This window comes from Lepidochelys kempii, chromosome 3 (genome assembly GCF_965140285.1).
Source record: "Lepidochelys kempii isolate rLepKem1 chromosome 3, rLepKem1.hap1, whole genome shotgun sequence".
In the NCBI taxonomy this organism is placed as follows: Eukaryota; Metazoa; Chordata; order Testudines; family Cheloniidae; genus Lepidochelys; species Lepidochelys kempii.
Window position 1 is genome coordinate 877,827 of NC_136382.1, and position 16,168 is coordinate 893,994.

Consider the following 16,168-nt stretch of genomic DNA (forward strand, 5'->3'; position numbering starts at 1 on the left):
GGTTCCTCTCAGAGTACCCGGCCCCGCCCCGGCCTGCCCCTAGGGGAACCGGCCCCGCCCCATGGGTTCCTCTCAGAGTACCCGGCCCCGCCCCGGCCTGCCCCTAGGGGAACCGGCCCCGCCCCATGGGTTCCTCTCAGAGTACCCGGCCCCGCCCCGGCCTGCCCCTAGGGGAACCGGCCCCGCCCCATGGGTTCCTCTCAGAGTACCCGGCCCCGCCCCGGCCTGCCCCTAGGGGAACCGGCCCCGCCCCATGGGTTCCTCTCAGGGTACCCAGCCCCCCCCTCCCAGCCTGCCCCCAGGGGAACCAGCCCCGCCCCCACGGGTGCCTCTCAGAGGACCCGGCCCCGCCCCCGGGGAACCGCCCCCGCCCCACGGGTTCCTCTCAGAGTACCCGGCCCCGCCCCGGCCTGCCCCTAGGGGAACCGGCCCCGCCCCATGGGTTCCTCTCAGAGTACCCGGCCCCGCCCCGGCCTGCCCCTAGGGGAACCGGCCCCGCCCCATGGGTTCCTCTCAGAGTACCCGGCCCCGCCCCGGCCTGCCCCTAGGGGAACCGGCCCCGCCCCATGGGTTCCTCTCAGAGTACCCGGCCCCGCCCCGGCCTGCCCCTAGGGGAACCGGCCCCGCCCCATGGGTTCCTCTCAGGGTACCCAGCCCCCCCCTCCCAGCCTGCCCCCAGGGGAACCAGCCCCGCCCCCACGGGTGCCTCTCAGAGGACCCGGCCCCGCCCCCGGGGAACCGCCCCCGCCCCACGGGTTCCTCTCAGAGTACCCGGCCCCGCCCCGGCCTGCCCCTAGGGGAACCGGCCCCGCCCCATGGGTTCCTCTCAGAGTACCCGGCCCCGCCCCGGCCTGCCCCTAGGGGAATGCATCAGGAGAGGTATTTCCAGTAGGGATAAGGAGGTTTTAGTACCGTTATATAAGGCACTGGTGAGACCTCACCTGGAATACTGTGTGCAGTTCTGGTCTCCCATGTTTAGAAAGGATGAATTCAAACTGGAGCAGGTACAGAGAAGGGCTACTAGGATGATCCGAGGAATGGAAAACTTGTCTTATGAAAGGAGACTCAGGGAGCTTGGCTTGTTTAGCCTAACTAAAAGAAGGTTGAGGGGAGATATGATTGCTCTCTATAAATATATCAGAGGGATAAATACCAGAGAGGGAGAGGAATTATTTAAACTCAGTACCAATGTGGACACAAGAACAAATGGATATAAACTGGCCACTAGGAAATTTAGATTAGAAATTAGACGAAGGTTTCTAACCATCAGAGGAGTGAAGTTTTGGAATAGCCTTCCGAGGGAAGTAGTGGGGGCAAAAGATCTATCTGGCTTTAAGATTAAACTCGATAAGTTTATGGAGGAGATGGTATGATGGGATAACATGGTTTTGGTAATTAAATATTCATGGTAAATAGGCCCAATGGCCTGTGATGGGTTTTTAGATGGGGTAAGATCCAAGTTACCCGGGAAAGAATTTTCTGTAGTATCTGGCTGATGAATCTTGCCCATATGCTCAGGGTTTAGCTGATCGCCATATTTGGGGTGGGGAAGGAATTTTCCTCCAGGGCAGATTGGAAGGCCCTGGAGGTTTTCGCCTTCCTCTGTAGCATGGGGCACGGGTCACTTGCTGGAGGATTCTCTGCTCCTTGAGGTCTTCAAACTACAATTTGAGGACTTCAATAGCACAGATATAGGTGTGAGGTCTTTTTTAGGAGTGGTGGGTGAAGTTCTGTGGCCTGCGTTGTGCAGGAGGTCAGACTAGATGATCATAATGGTCCCTTCTGACCTAAATATCTATGAATCTATGAACCGGCCCCGCCCCATGGGTTCCTCTCAGGGTACCCAGCCCCCCCCTCCCAGCCTGCCCCCAGGGGAACCAGCCCCGCCCCCACGGGTGCCTCTCAGAGGACCCAGCCCCGCCCCCGGGGAGCCGGCCCCGCCCTCCACGGGCTCTGTCCCAGGACCCGGCTGCAGGCGGTGCGCGGGGCTGGCGAGGGGCGGGGCCGCGCATGCAGATCTAGGCGCGGGGGCGGGGCATTGTGAGAGCCGGGCAACATCCGTTCCCCGGGGACGCAGCCGGAAGTGACGCCAGGGAGCGCCGCGCGTCGATCGCCGCGCGCCTGCGGAGCGGCCATCTTGGAGCCCCCGGTTCCGCGCGGGCCGCCGGGAGCCGAGGTGAGGGCGGCGGGGCGGGGCGGCCCCGCGTGACCCCCGGAGCCCGCCCCGGAGCCATGCGGGCGGCGCCGGCCTGAGGCCCGCGGGCGCTGATGGCGGCTCGTGCCGGGGCCATGGGGGCGGGGGCGGCCGCGGGCCCCCGCGGGTCCCTGCGCTCGGAGCCGCCCTGCGCCGCGGAGGCCGCCGCGGGACCGTCCGCCCCGGGCGCGCTGCGGGAGGAGCCGGGCCGCCGCCGCCGCCGCCGCACGAGAGGACGCGGGTCTCCAGGGAGCGAGCGGCCGGAGCCGAGCTCCCCGCAGGCCGCCGCCCGTACGTACCCGCCGCCGCCGCCTCCCCGGCCCGGCCCGGCCTCTGCGCGGGGAGCCCCGCGCCGGCAGCCTGGGGTTCCCCCCCCGCGCCGGCAGCCTGGGGGCCCCCCCCCCGCGCCGGCAGCCTGGGGGCCCCCCCCCCGCGCCGGCAGCCTGGGGGCCCCCCCCCCGCGCCGGCAGCCTGGGGGCCCCCCCCCCCGCGCCGGCAGCCTGGGGGCCCCCCCCCCCGCGCCGGCAGCCTGGGGGCCCCCCCCCCCGCGCCGGCAGCCTGGGGGCCCCCCCCCCCGCGCCGGCAGCCTGGGGGCCCCCCCCCCGCGCCGGCAGCCTGGGGGCCCCCCCCCCCGCGCCGGCAGCCTGGGGGCCCCCCCCCCCGCGCCGGCAGCCTGGGGGCCCCCCCCCCGCGCCGGCAGCCTGGGGGCCCCCCCCCCCGCGCCGGCAGCCTGGGGGCCCCCCCCCCGCGCCGGCAGCCTGGGGGCCCCCCCCCCGCGCCGGCAGCCTGGGGGCCCCCCCCCCCGCGCCGGCAGCCTGGGGGCCCCCCCCCCCGCGCCGGCAGCCTGGGGGCCCCCCCCCCCGCGCCGGCAGCCTGGGGGCCCCCCCCCCCGCGCCGGCAGCCTGGGGGCCCCCCCCCCGCGCCGGCAGCCTGGGGGCCCCCCCCCCCGCGCCGGCAGCCTGGGGGCCCCCCCCCCCGCGCCGGCAGCCTGGGGGCCCCCCCCCCCGCGCCGGCAGCCTGGGGGCCCCCCCCCCCGCGCCGGCAGCCTGGGGCCCCCCCCCCCGCGCCGGCAGCCTGGGGCCCCCCCCCCCGCGCCGGCAGCCTGGGGGCCCCCCCCCCCGCGCCGGCAGCCTGGGGGCCCCCCCCCCCGCGCCGGCAGCCTGGGGGCCCCCCCCCCCGCGCCGGCCCCGGCCCCGCCGGGCCTACTCCCCGCCCCGGCCGGCCCGACGCGGCCCCCATTGCATCGCTCGCGGACTGGGGCAGGGAGGGGAAGGGCCTTGTCAGTTTATGAGTCGGTGGCAGTGGAGAGGATAAACCTCTGGCTTCCTAGTCCAAGGCCTGTGCTTGCGCCCTAAGGGCGCCTTTCCTCTCCCCCAGCCCCCCGTGCTCCTTCAATGGCTGCTCTAAAGCCCTGCCGGGTGAAGCAGCTCCCGGCTCCCCGCAGGTGGCTGCATTTCAGTGGCGGTTTCTGGGATAGCCAGGGTGCCAGCTCTCATTAGGTTGTCTGAGCCTTTCTGTTGCCAGCCCCCCGTTTGGGGTTGCCGTAGCATAACTCTCTGAAACGTCCATCTGTGGGCCTGTGAGGTCTTGGCTCAGGACCTTTTAGAGACTTTGAATCAACCCTGTTCAGATTGGGAGGCCATGTGAATGACTTTCCCATGTGAGAATCTGCCTGCTGCTGAAGTCTGGAGAGCTCTGGGACTGATCAGTGGAAATCACCCTCTGCGTGCAGTTGGGGAGCTTCCTGAGTGCTGGCAAGCTGCATTGAGCTCCAGCTCAGCTCATGGAATCTCCTGATTTAGGCCCTGTTGGGGGAAAACTGAGACCCATCTTGGTCCTCCATTTCTCCTTACCTGAGAACTTCACCCTCAATAATCTCCTGTGCTTCCCAGTTTAAATGAGGTCTCACACACACCCCCCCCGGAGGGTGTTGGGTGAGCTTTGCCCCGTGGAAAGCTTATAGGGTCAGGAACGGAACCCAGCTCTCCGGGATCTCAGAGCACTAGACCACAGAACCTGATAGGTGGACTTGGCTCTGCCTGCCCATGCGGCTGCTTCGGGTTCCTCGCTAGTTGAGTACCTTAGAGTTGGCAGCTGCAGAAGGGTCAGGCAGGTGCTAAGCATTGGCACTGGAGAGTGAGGGCACGGGCAGCAGCTGGGCCAGAAGGGACTGTGGATGGAGTGATGTGGCTTCTAGTCTTGGCTCTTACGCTATCACTCTTGAGTTCTGCAGTCCTGTTGACCTCACCTGTCGCTCACCTCGTGTGCTCTGCTGGTGCCCTCTTCTCTTTCAAATAACCCAGGGTTCCTTCGTCCTGCAAGGTCCTGTCAAACATGAAACAATCCAAGCCAGCTCGTTGTCTGGCGCCCGGCCTTGGAGGGAGCCCCTCTCCCCAGAGGGGTCCTTTTGGCTGAGGAGTGCCCCTGGGAAGGGGCAGAGTGGGTGCGCCCTGCTTGCTGCTGGAACCTGGGGCCCTCGTGTCTGCCAAGCTGGGGAGTGGTGCCCTGTCACCCCCACACTGGTGGCTTGTGGGCCATAAGGCAGCTTTGAGTGGGGAGAGGTGAATGGTGAGTTGAGCTGCACATCACTGACATCTGGCCCTCTTCTCTTTGGCCAGGTGAGCTTCCAGCACTGGTGGGCTGGGAGGTCTCAGCCCACCCCGAAGGGGAGGTGGCAGCTGCCATGCCCAGGAGGAAGCCTGTCCGAAGCCGAAAATCCAAAAGGAAACGTCCTGCCCGCAAGTGTCCAGCCTGGGCAGAGGCTGAGGGGGGTGGGGAGGCTGCTGGGACCTCGGAGAATGGGCCCACCTCGCCCATGAAAGTGCCAAAGAAACGAGGCCGTAAGTCCAAAGCAGAGCTGCTCCTGCTGAAGCTGTCGCAGGGTCTGGACTGCCAAACGCCAGAGCCCATCTGTGTGCAGAAGGTACTGGGGAGCAACGAGGCATCTGATGGCTTGGAGGCCACGCCCAGTGAGCGCCCCAAGAGGCGGGCAGCTAAAGTGTAAGAGCGGGTGTGGGGGGAGGAGGGCTCCTAGCACAGAAGTGCAATGGGGTGGGGGGAGGAGGGCAAGGGTGCTAATGCCAGTGTAAGAGTGCCCTTGGGGGCAGAGCTGGCATCATTTCTTTGTCCTGGGTTTATACAGCTCCTAGTGCAATTGGGCTCTGGGCCGTGGCTGGGCTCCTAGGTCCTACGGTACTACAAAGAATCAATAGGAGGAAGTGAGGCTGCGCATGTGAGCATGGTGCTCTTGAGGCCGGTTCTGTTCCTTGCGGGGGCATCGCTGCCATTGTGGATGCAGCAGGGAGAGCCTAGTGGGTGCCGTTGTCGACTATATGCTGTTAACTCCACTTGGGACTTTTGTCCTGGCTGGGTCCCCCCGAGGCCCTTCCAGGGGAGCTAGCATCCCATGCAGCATTCGGGCACCTGGCGGGCCTGCAGGCATTGTAAGCCTCTAGAGCTGGGGAAGAGGATTAGATCTGCCAGCATGCTGCTCATTGGCCTGACGTGGCCAGCTCTGGTCTCTGCCCAACAGTGACTCTTGGGAATTTTGAGCTGGAGGATGCAGATTCCCTATAGTCTGCCATGCCTGGGCCAGGTTGGCATGTGTCTGCCTGGAAACAGAAGGCTTGGTTTGAGCCTAGCTTGCTGGGATCCAGTGGGGGTCCTGCAGTCTGTGGATTTCTCTCTCTGGTGTGAGACCTGAAGGAGCTGCAGCCCAGGGTGCCTTGTGTGGGGCAGAGAGGGGATAGCTGCTGTTTTGCAGTCTGTGTTGCAGGAGTGGCTCCTTGTGGAGCTCCATGCTGCCCTTTCTGAAGGTGTCTGTGCCCCCCAGCCTGCTCAGCTGCTCTGTGGTGACTGAGGTTCATCTCCACCTCACCCTAGAACTTCCCTGTCTGCGCTCTTGGGAAGGCGCCCGGGAAAGTCACAAGAACAGCCATAAAACTGCTGTGGAGGTGGTTTGGGCTGCCCAGTGAAGCAGTCTGAGCTGGGGAGGGCCCTGCCCCTTGTGTGCCTACAGCAGCAAGGGGCCAGCTTTGACTGTGCTCTGGGGGGCTGGTTTTCAATGCAATAGACTGTCTGACGGGATCTGTAGGGCAGCTGCTTGCCATGCTGTGTGCTGGGCTGTGGTTAGCGGACCGACCGGGGAATCCATTCCCATGAGCTGCAGTTACTCACTGCCTTCACCCCCCAAACACACACGTGTGTTCCCTGCAGAGCATAGAGTCACACTGGACATGGGTTGGTATTGGCTGTGTGTGGGTCTGACTTCACTGTCCTGTCCTCAGAGGGGCCCCTGGGAGGGCAGTGCTGCTGGCTGAACAGGAAATGGCCATGGGATGCTGACAGTCCGGGCTGGGGGTGGGAGAGCTTGAGGGGCTGGACACCTGCCGGTTCAGCAACTCTCATCTGAAAATTCCTGACAAAACAGTCGTTAGCCCAGAGATAAGGTTGCCTGGCAACATCTGGTGCCCTTCTACATCATCGAGTTTGGTAAAACTCAAACCCAGGAAATAGAATTACAGTGCATGCCTCCATAACCTTTATTCTGCCCCCCCACCCCAGAGCAGGCATTAGCCACGGGGAGCTCCTGTGTTAGGTATAGCTGTATTGAATGATGGATACGTTATTTGGAGCAGTTTGGCAGAGCTGAGTGTGTAATATGAGGCGATCTGGGGGGCTGTGGCCCTCTGGGGTGTTTGTGAGCCCCTCTCCATGATCCCTGTGTGTGTGATTGAAGGAAAGAGGTACTTGTGTGCCTTAGGAGATTCAGCAGCCCTCATGTCAGTACTGCATTGTGTAGGCTTTGTCGGGAGCAGGACACGGGTTTTCTTGCAATGGGGATTGCCAGCAGTTTGTGTGAGGTGAGTGTGGCTGTGGGTTTAATGAAGGGTGAGTGAAAGCAGAGTGCTGGATGGCACCATGTGCGTAGGAGTGAAGGCTCTGTGAAATTTAGCAGGGTGGTGGTCTTTCCATGGAGCAAGCCATGTTTGAATGATCTCCTGTTCAATACAATGCAAAGGGAGACTGTGAGTAAGCATGCAATGAGTCTGTTGGGGCATTGCTCAAAGAGGGCAGAGCTAAGGCTGCATGGGTGCGTACCCTAACTCAGCATTTCCTGGCTTTCAGAAGCTGGAGTTTTGGTGAACTCAACATTCTAGAAAGGCGCAAGATGCCACCAGGCAACCGCGCCTCTGCATTGTTGACATTTTAGTCAGTGAACTTCCTAGTTTCTTCGAATGTGGTGTTGGTAGTTCCGGTCACTTAGGCAGATGTAGGAGTGCAGCTCAGACACTACTGTGGTCAGGTAATGATAACACCTAGCCCTGACATAGCACTTTGCATCAGTACATCTCAAATTTGGTCCAGTGGCAGAGCTGGGAATAGAGCCCAGGGCTCCTGTGTCCCCATCAGCAGCCGTGTGGGTTAGTGATGTGATGCCAGGCGGTATGTCTACACTGCAATGTAAGCCCAGGGTTAGTGGGACTCGAGTCAGCTAATCTGAGCTAGGGAACCCTGGGCTTGAGCATCTACATTGTATTTTAACCCTACATTAAGACTTTTCTAATCTGTGCTTGATCCTAGGGCTCCAGTGTCCACACTGCAGTGCGCAGACCCTAGTCGAGGTGACCCTATCCCCGACTCCCTAGCATCCTCATCCCCCTGAAATGTGGCCGCTCTAGCACTAGGACCGTGTGGGGAAAACTTTATATCCCACCCTGCATGTTACAGGAAGGTTGAAGCTGCTCACTTTGCAAAAGGTTTGATCTGTTCGCTCTCCACTGCAGACCCAGGAAGCTCTCTGACAGTGCGCTTCCAGATTGGTGATCAGTAGAGAATGGGTTAATGCTGACCTGAGTTGCTGCTGTTCGCAAAGGGGGGGAAGGGGGGGGCTTCCATTTTCAATATAGTGGATTGCAGATTGTTGGGATAGAGAGGACTAAGGAGGTTGTCCCATGGAATTGTGGGATACTTCTGGCTGAATCCTGGGACCCGGATCAAGCAATTGCAGTGTAGACACAAGGGGAGAGGAGGCTAGGCTAGGCTAGAGCCCAGGCTCAAGCACAGGCTTACAGTGCAATGTAGACATTCCCTAAGTGGCCCACCCCCTGCTCTCTGTTATCGTGGGCTGGGAATAATGGCCATGATTGGAATATTTGCAGTGTTCAGTTCCCACCAGGGCTGCAGAGAGAGATCTCAAACACGGCTGGTCTAGCTACCAAGAGTGTGACAGTTTTATTACGTGATGGTTGCAGGAACTTTAAACCTGTGAAACAAGGCTGGTGCCTGTCTCTCCATTCCCTGCAATGTATAACAAGCACTTTCCAAATATGTGGCCCCACCTACCGCCGACATTGCCAGCTCACCCTCCTCCCCTTCCTGTGCCATTAAGCCATTAGTTAGAAGCCAGTTGTGCATAAAGAAACTGTGAGAAAAGTAGCCACAGTTCTGCTATATCCAAATTCCCAACATAGGAGAACCTGGAAAGCTTGGGACGGTCTGCAGGGTGTGATGTAGCCCATCCATGTGATGGTCTCAGCTTGAATGACAACACCATGGAGATGAAACAGGGGAACAGCCAAAGGAGGGCAGTGGTGCTCCCAGTCTCTGGTGGCCCTGGCTGACTCAGAGCAGCATTGCTGGGCTCTGTTGGCACTCCTGTGGGGGAAGCTTGGCTTTCAGACGCAGTGTAAGTTTTCCCCTAGAGGGGCAAGCCATGTTTCCTGAATGCAGAGCTTGGCTGGGGTGTGGGAAGTTGCTGGTAAGATTTGGTCTCCAGTCCTGGTGCAGCCTAGCCCCTCCGGGCATCAGTGGCAGAAATGCTCCTTCCCAGAGCACCAGGTCCAATGTCTGTAGCCCAGGGAGACGCCCTGAGGGGGCAGGGCAGCTCTCTTACCAGTGATCCCTTTGGTGCCCCCAGGGCCTTGCTTTACCTGCAGGAGCTGGCCGAGGAGCTGACATCGGTCTACCAGCCCCTGGCTCCCAACGAGGGCCCCCAGGAACCAGAGTCTGACAGTTCGAGAAAGAAGCGCCGGAGCAGGAGGAGGAAAGAGGAGGAGGCGGCTGATGACGATGACCTCTCCCAGGATGTGGACTTTGTGCCCTCGAAAGAGGTGTTGCTGGAGGCGGCAGAGGAGGAGGAGGAGAGTGATGTCCTGCTCAGCGAGGTCTCTGAGTCAGAGCCAGAGGCTGTCCGGGGCCACACCCTGAGGATGCAGTCAGCAGGGGTAACAGCATCCTATTCACGTTGCCCCCTTGTCACACCAGCCCTGGGTTAATGTTTGTAGGAGGGGGAGGGGGCTGGCCACTGGGCCTTGATGTGTCGTCCGTTCCGTGTCTCTCCCCACCCACCCCCTCCAGTGTGTATGGGGTAGAGTGGGAAAGGGGTCACCCTTGACCCGGGTATATAGAGCATGGCTGTGGGGGAAGGAAGCAGTCCCCCCAGGGGGAGGGGGCTCTGGGACATGGCATGGAGGCAGAGCTGCTGGTTTAAAGTGACTCAAACTCCCTGTTTGAACACAGGGCCTAGGATTGGCAGGGAGCTCCTGGTCCCCTGAGATTGCAGGCAGCTTCTTTGTGAGTTTGTCGAGCTCCATCTTAAAGCCAGAGAGGTGGTTTGCTCCCACAGCTGCTGTTGGGAATCTGTTCCCAACCCTCCCTCCTCTGATGGTCCAATATTTTTTCCTCTCCAGCCTCAGCGTGTTCATTGTCACCTTATTCCTGTGTGGTCTTGTGCCAGATTTGGCCTTTAGCTTCAGCAGCTCTCCCCTGTCTTGGGCATTACCCGTGCTGTATTCCCAGGGAGCAGTCAGATCTCCCTGCCCTTCATCCTGCGTTTTGCTCGGGTAGTCAAAGCTCTGCCAGCCTGCTCCCATAAGACAGGCCCTGCGTTCCGCTCATCAGCCTAGCAGCTCTTTTCTGTGCCTGCTCCCGTCTGAGTTCCTGGAGGACGAGTGATATGGGTAGGAGTTAGTGGTCATTTAAGTAGTGGTCATTACGTAGGTATGCAATCCAGATGCTGCTGTGGCCAGGTAATAAAGGGGATAACCTAAGTCTTTCATGGTGTTCTTCATTATATTTCAAGGAGGGAAAAATCATTGTCCCCATTGTACAGATAGGGAAACCGAGGCATGGAGATTTGGCCAAAGTCACTCATCAGGTCAGTGGCAGAGCTGGGAATAGAGCCTAAGCTTTGAGTCGCAGTCCACTGCTCTCACCACTAACCCACATGGTTGCTACGTGAATCATAAGTCCTGTCCCCACCATGCACTTTGTTACAGTGGACCCGGCATAATGGTCATGCTTTGAAATGTTTGTAATGTGTAGTTCCCAGCAGGACTGTGAGGAGAAATTCGCCCAGCCGTGGGCTGTCCCCCAAGAATCTGACTGCTTTAATACATGGTGGTTACAGGAACTAAGCATATGAGAGAAGACTGGTGTCTCTCTCTCCATCCCCCCAAGTAACAATCCCCCCACTTCCCAGCTCACCCTCTTCCCCATCCCATCCCTTTAAGCCATTAGTGCATGAGAAGCCAGTGGTGTACAAAAAGCATTAATCAGTCAGCAGCAGCTTTGCTAAATCCAGACTCCTAGCACTGGAGAATCCTGAAAGTGTAGGAGGTTCTGAGTGGTGTGAAGTGGCCCATTCGTCCCAGTGTGATAGGCTCAGCTGAATGGAGACAAGTAAAGCCTAAACCTATAGCTCTGCTGTGCACTGTTCCATTTTTGGAAGTTCTTTGGAACCAACTCCGGGACACAGCCCCAAGATCAGAGCTGCCAGACCTCAACACCCTACCAACCACATGGTGCAGAAGCTGGAGTTCCCCAGATGACCTAATCCTGACTGGCCATCACATTCATCTCAGTGGCTGTTCCCATCCCCACACCTCCTGCTTCAGAAACCTGTGATGTGCAGCAAGTACGCCCAGTCACAGTTCTCACCCAGTCTTAGCAGTGTGCTCTAGGCTCATGCGCCCACCATGCCTCTTGGGAGCTCCCCAGCCCAGGGACAAGGCACCTCCCTACATGCTGGCTCATGTGGAGCAGGAAGAGGGGCTGCTGTCCTCCAGGAAGCTAAGGGGAGAAGCCCCTCCCCCCAGATCGCAGCACATACATGGGAGATTAGGGAGAGGGCTTCAGGCCCCCCAGATACTGTCTTATGTGAGGGGAGGCAGGGGTGGAGACCCTGTAGAAGGGCACAGGACCCTTGGATCCTGATGCACACACAGGAGGGGAGAATGTGGGGCTGACAGGTGCCCTGCCCCTATTCTTCCCCAGCTCCTTACCTCTTTCCCATGTCCAAGGCCATCCATCCGAAATCTTCACCCCCTCACCTGAGCCCACTCCCTTTCCCAGGATGAGAGTCTGATTTTTTCCAGAGTACTTTGCTTACATCCCTAGAAAGAAAGGTGTAAGCTACATGCCGTCGTCTTGGCCTCTTCCAGCGTTCTGCCCTCGGATTAGACCTGACCTGGGATGGCTGGGTCAGGATCAGAGGCTGCTGCTTAGCCCTGGAGCTCTGCAGCTACCGAGAGACTGCTGAGGCTGCAAGCCCTCCTGTTCCTCTGTCTACAATTGCTCAGGGTGATCTGTGTCGCTCTGACATCGCAGGAAAGCTAAACAGGCTGGGGACTGCGGCTCCTTGGATCAGTGGTGCCAGGCGCTCCCAGGGGTAACTCTTTGCCAGGGCCAGAGCCCTGCTTTGACTCCCAGCTCCAGCCCCAAAAGGTTGGCAGAATGTGGCAACCCTAAGAAAAGCCCTTGTTGTCCTGGGAGGGCTGAGTCTCAGGAACCCCTTTTTCCAGTGATCCCAGGTGTGGCGCTACCCTGCCGCGCTTGCCGGACGCTTGCCGGAGTTGGCGTTAACCAGAAAGCTGGTCTGTACTGTGACTGTAATGCAGGGGGTGGCCTGCTGTACTAAGGCAGGTTGGCCAGTCAGTCGCAGGCTCTCCAGCACCCACCTTGCATTTCCTGAGCTCAGAAACGGAGCTGTACGTGCCCAGGTCACTTTTCCCCTTTTTATAGATCTAGGTCTGGGGCTGGCTGGCTGCATCTCCCTGCCGTTCAGGGGTTTTGGCTGGCCTGGAGCCGATAGGTTAATTACAGACCCTTGCTTGTTTGCACTGGGCCAGTTCTTCCTGTCTACTGGGCTGGAGGTTCTGAGACTGACACTGACCAGGGTGTTGTCAGACGCCACCGGTGTGGTGCTCTGCTCTATTCAATGTTGAGAACAGTCGGCTGCGTGCGTGCGTGTGTGTTCTCCCTGTGTGCTGCCCCAGCTCTGCGCAGATCGCCGACACAGCAGACCCCAAGAGAACCCCCAATGACCACAGACTCCAATAAGGTACGAAGGCACCCGGCCAGGTTTATTGTCAAAAGAAACACAATCTCTAGCTCCCCGGATCAGATGTCTACAGTTCTGTTAGTCCCTATGTGCTCCTTGGCAATGGACACAGCTCAGTCCCTGGCGGGATTCTCCACTGCCCCCTAGGCTGGACAGAGAGACCGCCCCAGGGATGCATCTTATGCACAGGTACAGACAAGTTACACATCACTTCTGACGTATCGAGGTGCAATCTCTCTACGCAGTAAGGTGCCACCTCTCACTTTGTACATGTTGGTTCGAACAAAACCACTCTATCCATCATAGTACCCTTTTGCCCCTGTCTTTGGGATGGGTCGGCCTGTTCCTTGTTACGTGTGTGGAATGTGCAAGTTTCAGAGTGTTCGGATATCGCTAGGGTCCAGGACCTTTTAGGTATGTGTATTTTGCAACATCAGCCCTTTCCTTGCCAGCTTCTATGAGCAGGGCCTGCCTTTGGCTCACAGCTTAACTGTGCTTTGTTAGCAAAGTCTTGACCATTACTTTAGCTCAGGCCTCAGACCAGGCCTCTGATATAAGGGTTTATGTTTCAGGGCCACATCTTAATACACAGGGCTGAGGCTGGGGTGTGGGCACACATCTGCTGGTCCCTGCGCTTCTCCAGCCTGCAGCAGCCTTTGTGCTCCGACCGAGCCAGCGGGCTGAGCAGGGGCTCTCGGCAGACACAGCCCTGGAGAGGGAGGCAGGGTAGGGGCTCCATGGGATGGCTGCATCCCCCCTCTGTTTCTGGGGCTGGGTGGAGGGTGTGTTGGGGGGTTGCGTCTGGGGGCATGGGTGGGTTGGGCAGGGAACTAGCTGGGACTAAGGGCATGGGTGTCTCGAGAGTTGGCCTGGGCTGGGTCATCTCTTCGGCATGGCTGGGTAACTAGTGTCTTGCTCTAACCCTGCTTTCTCTTATGCTCAGAAGTCCAAGCCCCAGTGCCGAGGGCTTGCTCCCAATGGCTTCCACAACTCCATCATGGCCCCCGTGTGGAAGTGTCCCAGCATCACCCACAGCCTGTGAGTATGGCCACCCTCGCGCAGGTCTAGGGGGGGTGCTGAGAGGTGAGCGCCTGGCCCTGGGGCTGCGACAGGATGGGTGACCCGCTGGGCTGGAGGGGCTGCAAGCAGTCTGTCCCGGGGCCCTTTAGGTGGTCCTATCATGCAGGGCCAGCCTGCCTGCAGTGGCATGGCTAAGGCTCCCTTGCCCCTTAGTCTGGGGTGGCGGGGCTGGGTGCATCAGTCTCACTCAGGGCTGCCCCATGGGTAGAGGCCTGCAGGGTCCTTTGCAGCACAGGTGGCTCGAGAGGGGCAAGGAGCCCTTGGCAGAAGGATCTCTGGGGTGATGAGTTTCAGGGGTGACGGACTGGGGCCAGGCTGGGCTCGAATTCCCCACTGTCTTCATGCCCCAGCCTGCGGCTTCTGCCTCTAGCCTGGGCGTGTAGCAGCAAGGAGAGCAGCTGGGCGGGGGCATGTGGGATTCTGATGCCTTGTGCTCCACAGGAGGGACCAGCACTACTCCCCCTGGGAATTTCCCGACTGGCTCCCTTCCACACGCAAGTGGACGTTTCTCTCCGAGAGGTAGGTGAATGGTTTTCCGCAGGCTGGGGCGAATGTGGGCATGGGGCAGCCCCTGCCTTGGGGCTGGCAAGGGAGCAGTGGGTAAGGGGTGAATGCACAACATAGGGGCAGTTCCCGATACTGACCTTGATGGTTGTCAGGTGTCTGATATCAGAGGGCTGGACCAGTTCCCCAGGGAGGGGGTTGCAGAGGGTCAGGCCGGAGCCCCGGGGAGGGGGTTGCTGAGGTATGGGCTGGGGCCCCAAGCCGGGTTTGTTTCCCAAGTCAAGTCCCTGAGAGAGGAGACAGTGGCTGCTCATTCCTCTCCTTCTGCCCCTTCAGCGAATGTGCCCAGTACCTTCCGGGAGAGATGAAGTCTCCGCTCTTCTCCATCCAGCGGGAGGGCATTGAAGAAGACGGTGTCCTGTACCGCATCAACAGGTATGACCAAGCCCCAGGGTCACTGTCCAGAGCTGGGCCTGGCAGCTGGAGGGTTGTGCCTACTCCAGAATGACTTGCTGGGTCTTGGCACCCCCCCAGAGCGGCTTCTGCCCCTGAGATCCAGTGCAGCCACCGCCCAGAGCTGATGGGAATCGAGGCCCCCGGCAGCAGGGCCAGCTGAGCCTGCAGTGTGCTCTGTCCCTCCTTGCAGGCTTCCCTTTGCATTGTACCCTGGGCACTGGGTTCAGGTCCAGGCAGGGCTCCCACCCCCAGAGCACGGCTCGATTATGGCGCAGTGTCAAGCCAGCCTGCAGCTGCCCTGCCTTGCTCTGCATGGTCCCCTGGACAGCAGAGCCCTTAGCTGGCCGTGCCTCCTGCCCTGCCGCCCGCTTTTTACCCACTGCTCCCATTCCCCTCGGCAGGTTCAACTCCCTGCAGCCCCACGAGGAGCGCCTGGACGTGTCCTTCTTTGTGGGTGGCCCAGTGTGGGCCATGGAGTGGTGCCCGTGTCCAGAGGGCTCTGCCGCCCCCCAGTACGTGGCGCTGTACTGTAACAAGGGCATGGATGAAAGGCACAGCCTGGCCGAGCTCCACACAGGCCCTGCACTGCTACAGCTCTGGGCTCTGGGTATCCTGCAGCCGGAGGCAGGGTGAGTCGTGTGTGCAGGAGAGGCTCTGGTGAGCGCAGAGCCTGGAGGGTGGTGCGGGGTGGGGAGTGAGGGCAGAGACTGGTGCAGGGTCGGGGGAAGGGGGAGTGCAGAGCTTGGGGAGTGCTGCAGGGTGGGGGGAAGGAGGAGCGCAGAGCTTGGGGGGGGGGGAAGGAGGAGCGCAGAGCTTGGGGGGTGGGGGGGAGTGAGCTCAGAGCCTGGGGGTGGTGCAGGGTGTGGGGGCGGTACAGAGCCCTGGGAGGCAAGCCCAGAGCCCTGGCGGGGGGAGAGTTGGGGTGGTGAGCCCACAGCCTGCAGGGGTGGGAAGTGCAGAGCCCTGGGGGACAGAGTAAGCGGACAAGCCCAGAGCCCATGTGTGAGGGGGGCGGGCAGCCGAGCCCAGAGCCATGGGAGAGTTGGGGGTGGCGAGCCCACAGTCTGCAGGGGTGGCAAATGCATTGCTCGTGGGAGTGGAGCAGGGCCTCCTCCCCCACATGGGATGTGGGCCTGGGGCCTCACCCCCACGCTCCCCGGGGCACATGGCCATGCCCTGCACAGGCCGTCACTCACTCCAGCACCCTGGAGCTCAGTGGCCCAGTCCTGGGCAGAGGCCAAGGCTGAGTGCTGTGGGAAACCGCGACCCAGGCGCCCAGGAGCTGCTCTGCAGGGAGGGCATGACTTACCTCCTTGGTCCCGGCTGGAGGCTTGGCCCGTGCCCAGGGTGGGGGCTCTGGGTGGCAGAGCCAGCAGCTGTAGAGCACTGCAGGGCTCTCCCTGCCTGCCCCATGTGCCTGGGGGCTGAGCTGGAGCTATGCCCCTGTGCGGGTGGAGGGGGGCTCCTGACACCCACCAGCCAGGCCCCCCCTAACTCGCCTGTCCCTGCAGCTCTGCCACCAAAGCCAGGCTGGCTTATGCCATCACCGCCGACCACGGCTGCATCTGGGACATGAAGTTCTGCCCCAGCGG

At 60.7% G+C, this 16,168-nt stretch overlaps 1 protein-coding gene across 1 annotated transcript in view; it reads left to right on the top strand.

The window, feature by feature from the left end:
* The first annotated feature begins 2,183 nt into the window (after nucleotides 1-2,183).
* The window catches only part of GTF3C2 (general transcription factor IIIC subunit 2), a 30,787-nt gene continuing 16,802 nt past the window's right edge, over nucleotides 2,184-16,168 (top strand). The window contains exons 1-8 of the mRNA XM_078851930.1: nucleotides 2,184-2,485; nucleotides 4,813-5,194; nucleotides 9,114-9,420; nucleotides 13,480-13,574; nucleotides 14,058-14,135; nucleotides 14,457-14,555; nucleotides 14,978-15,205; nucleotides 16,088-16,164. Coding sequence (XP_078708056.1) covers nucleotides 2,269-2,485; nucleotides 4,813-5,194; nucleotides 9,114-9,420; nucleotides 13,480-13,574; nucleotides 14,058-14,135; nucleotides 14,457-14,555; nucleotides 14,978-15,205; nucleotides 16,088-16,164 — 1,483 coding nt within the window. The 5' untranslated portion in view covers nucleotides 2,184-2,268. The remainder of the gene's footprint in view (nucleotides 2,486-4,812; nucleotides 5,195-9,113; nucleotides 9,421-13,479; nucleotides 13,575-14,057; nucleotides 14,136-14,456; nucleotides 14,556-14,977; nucleotides 15,206-16,087; nucleotides 16,165-16,168) is intronic.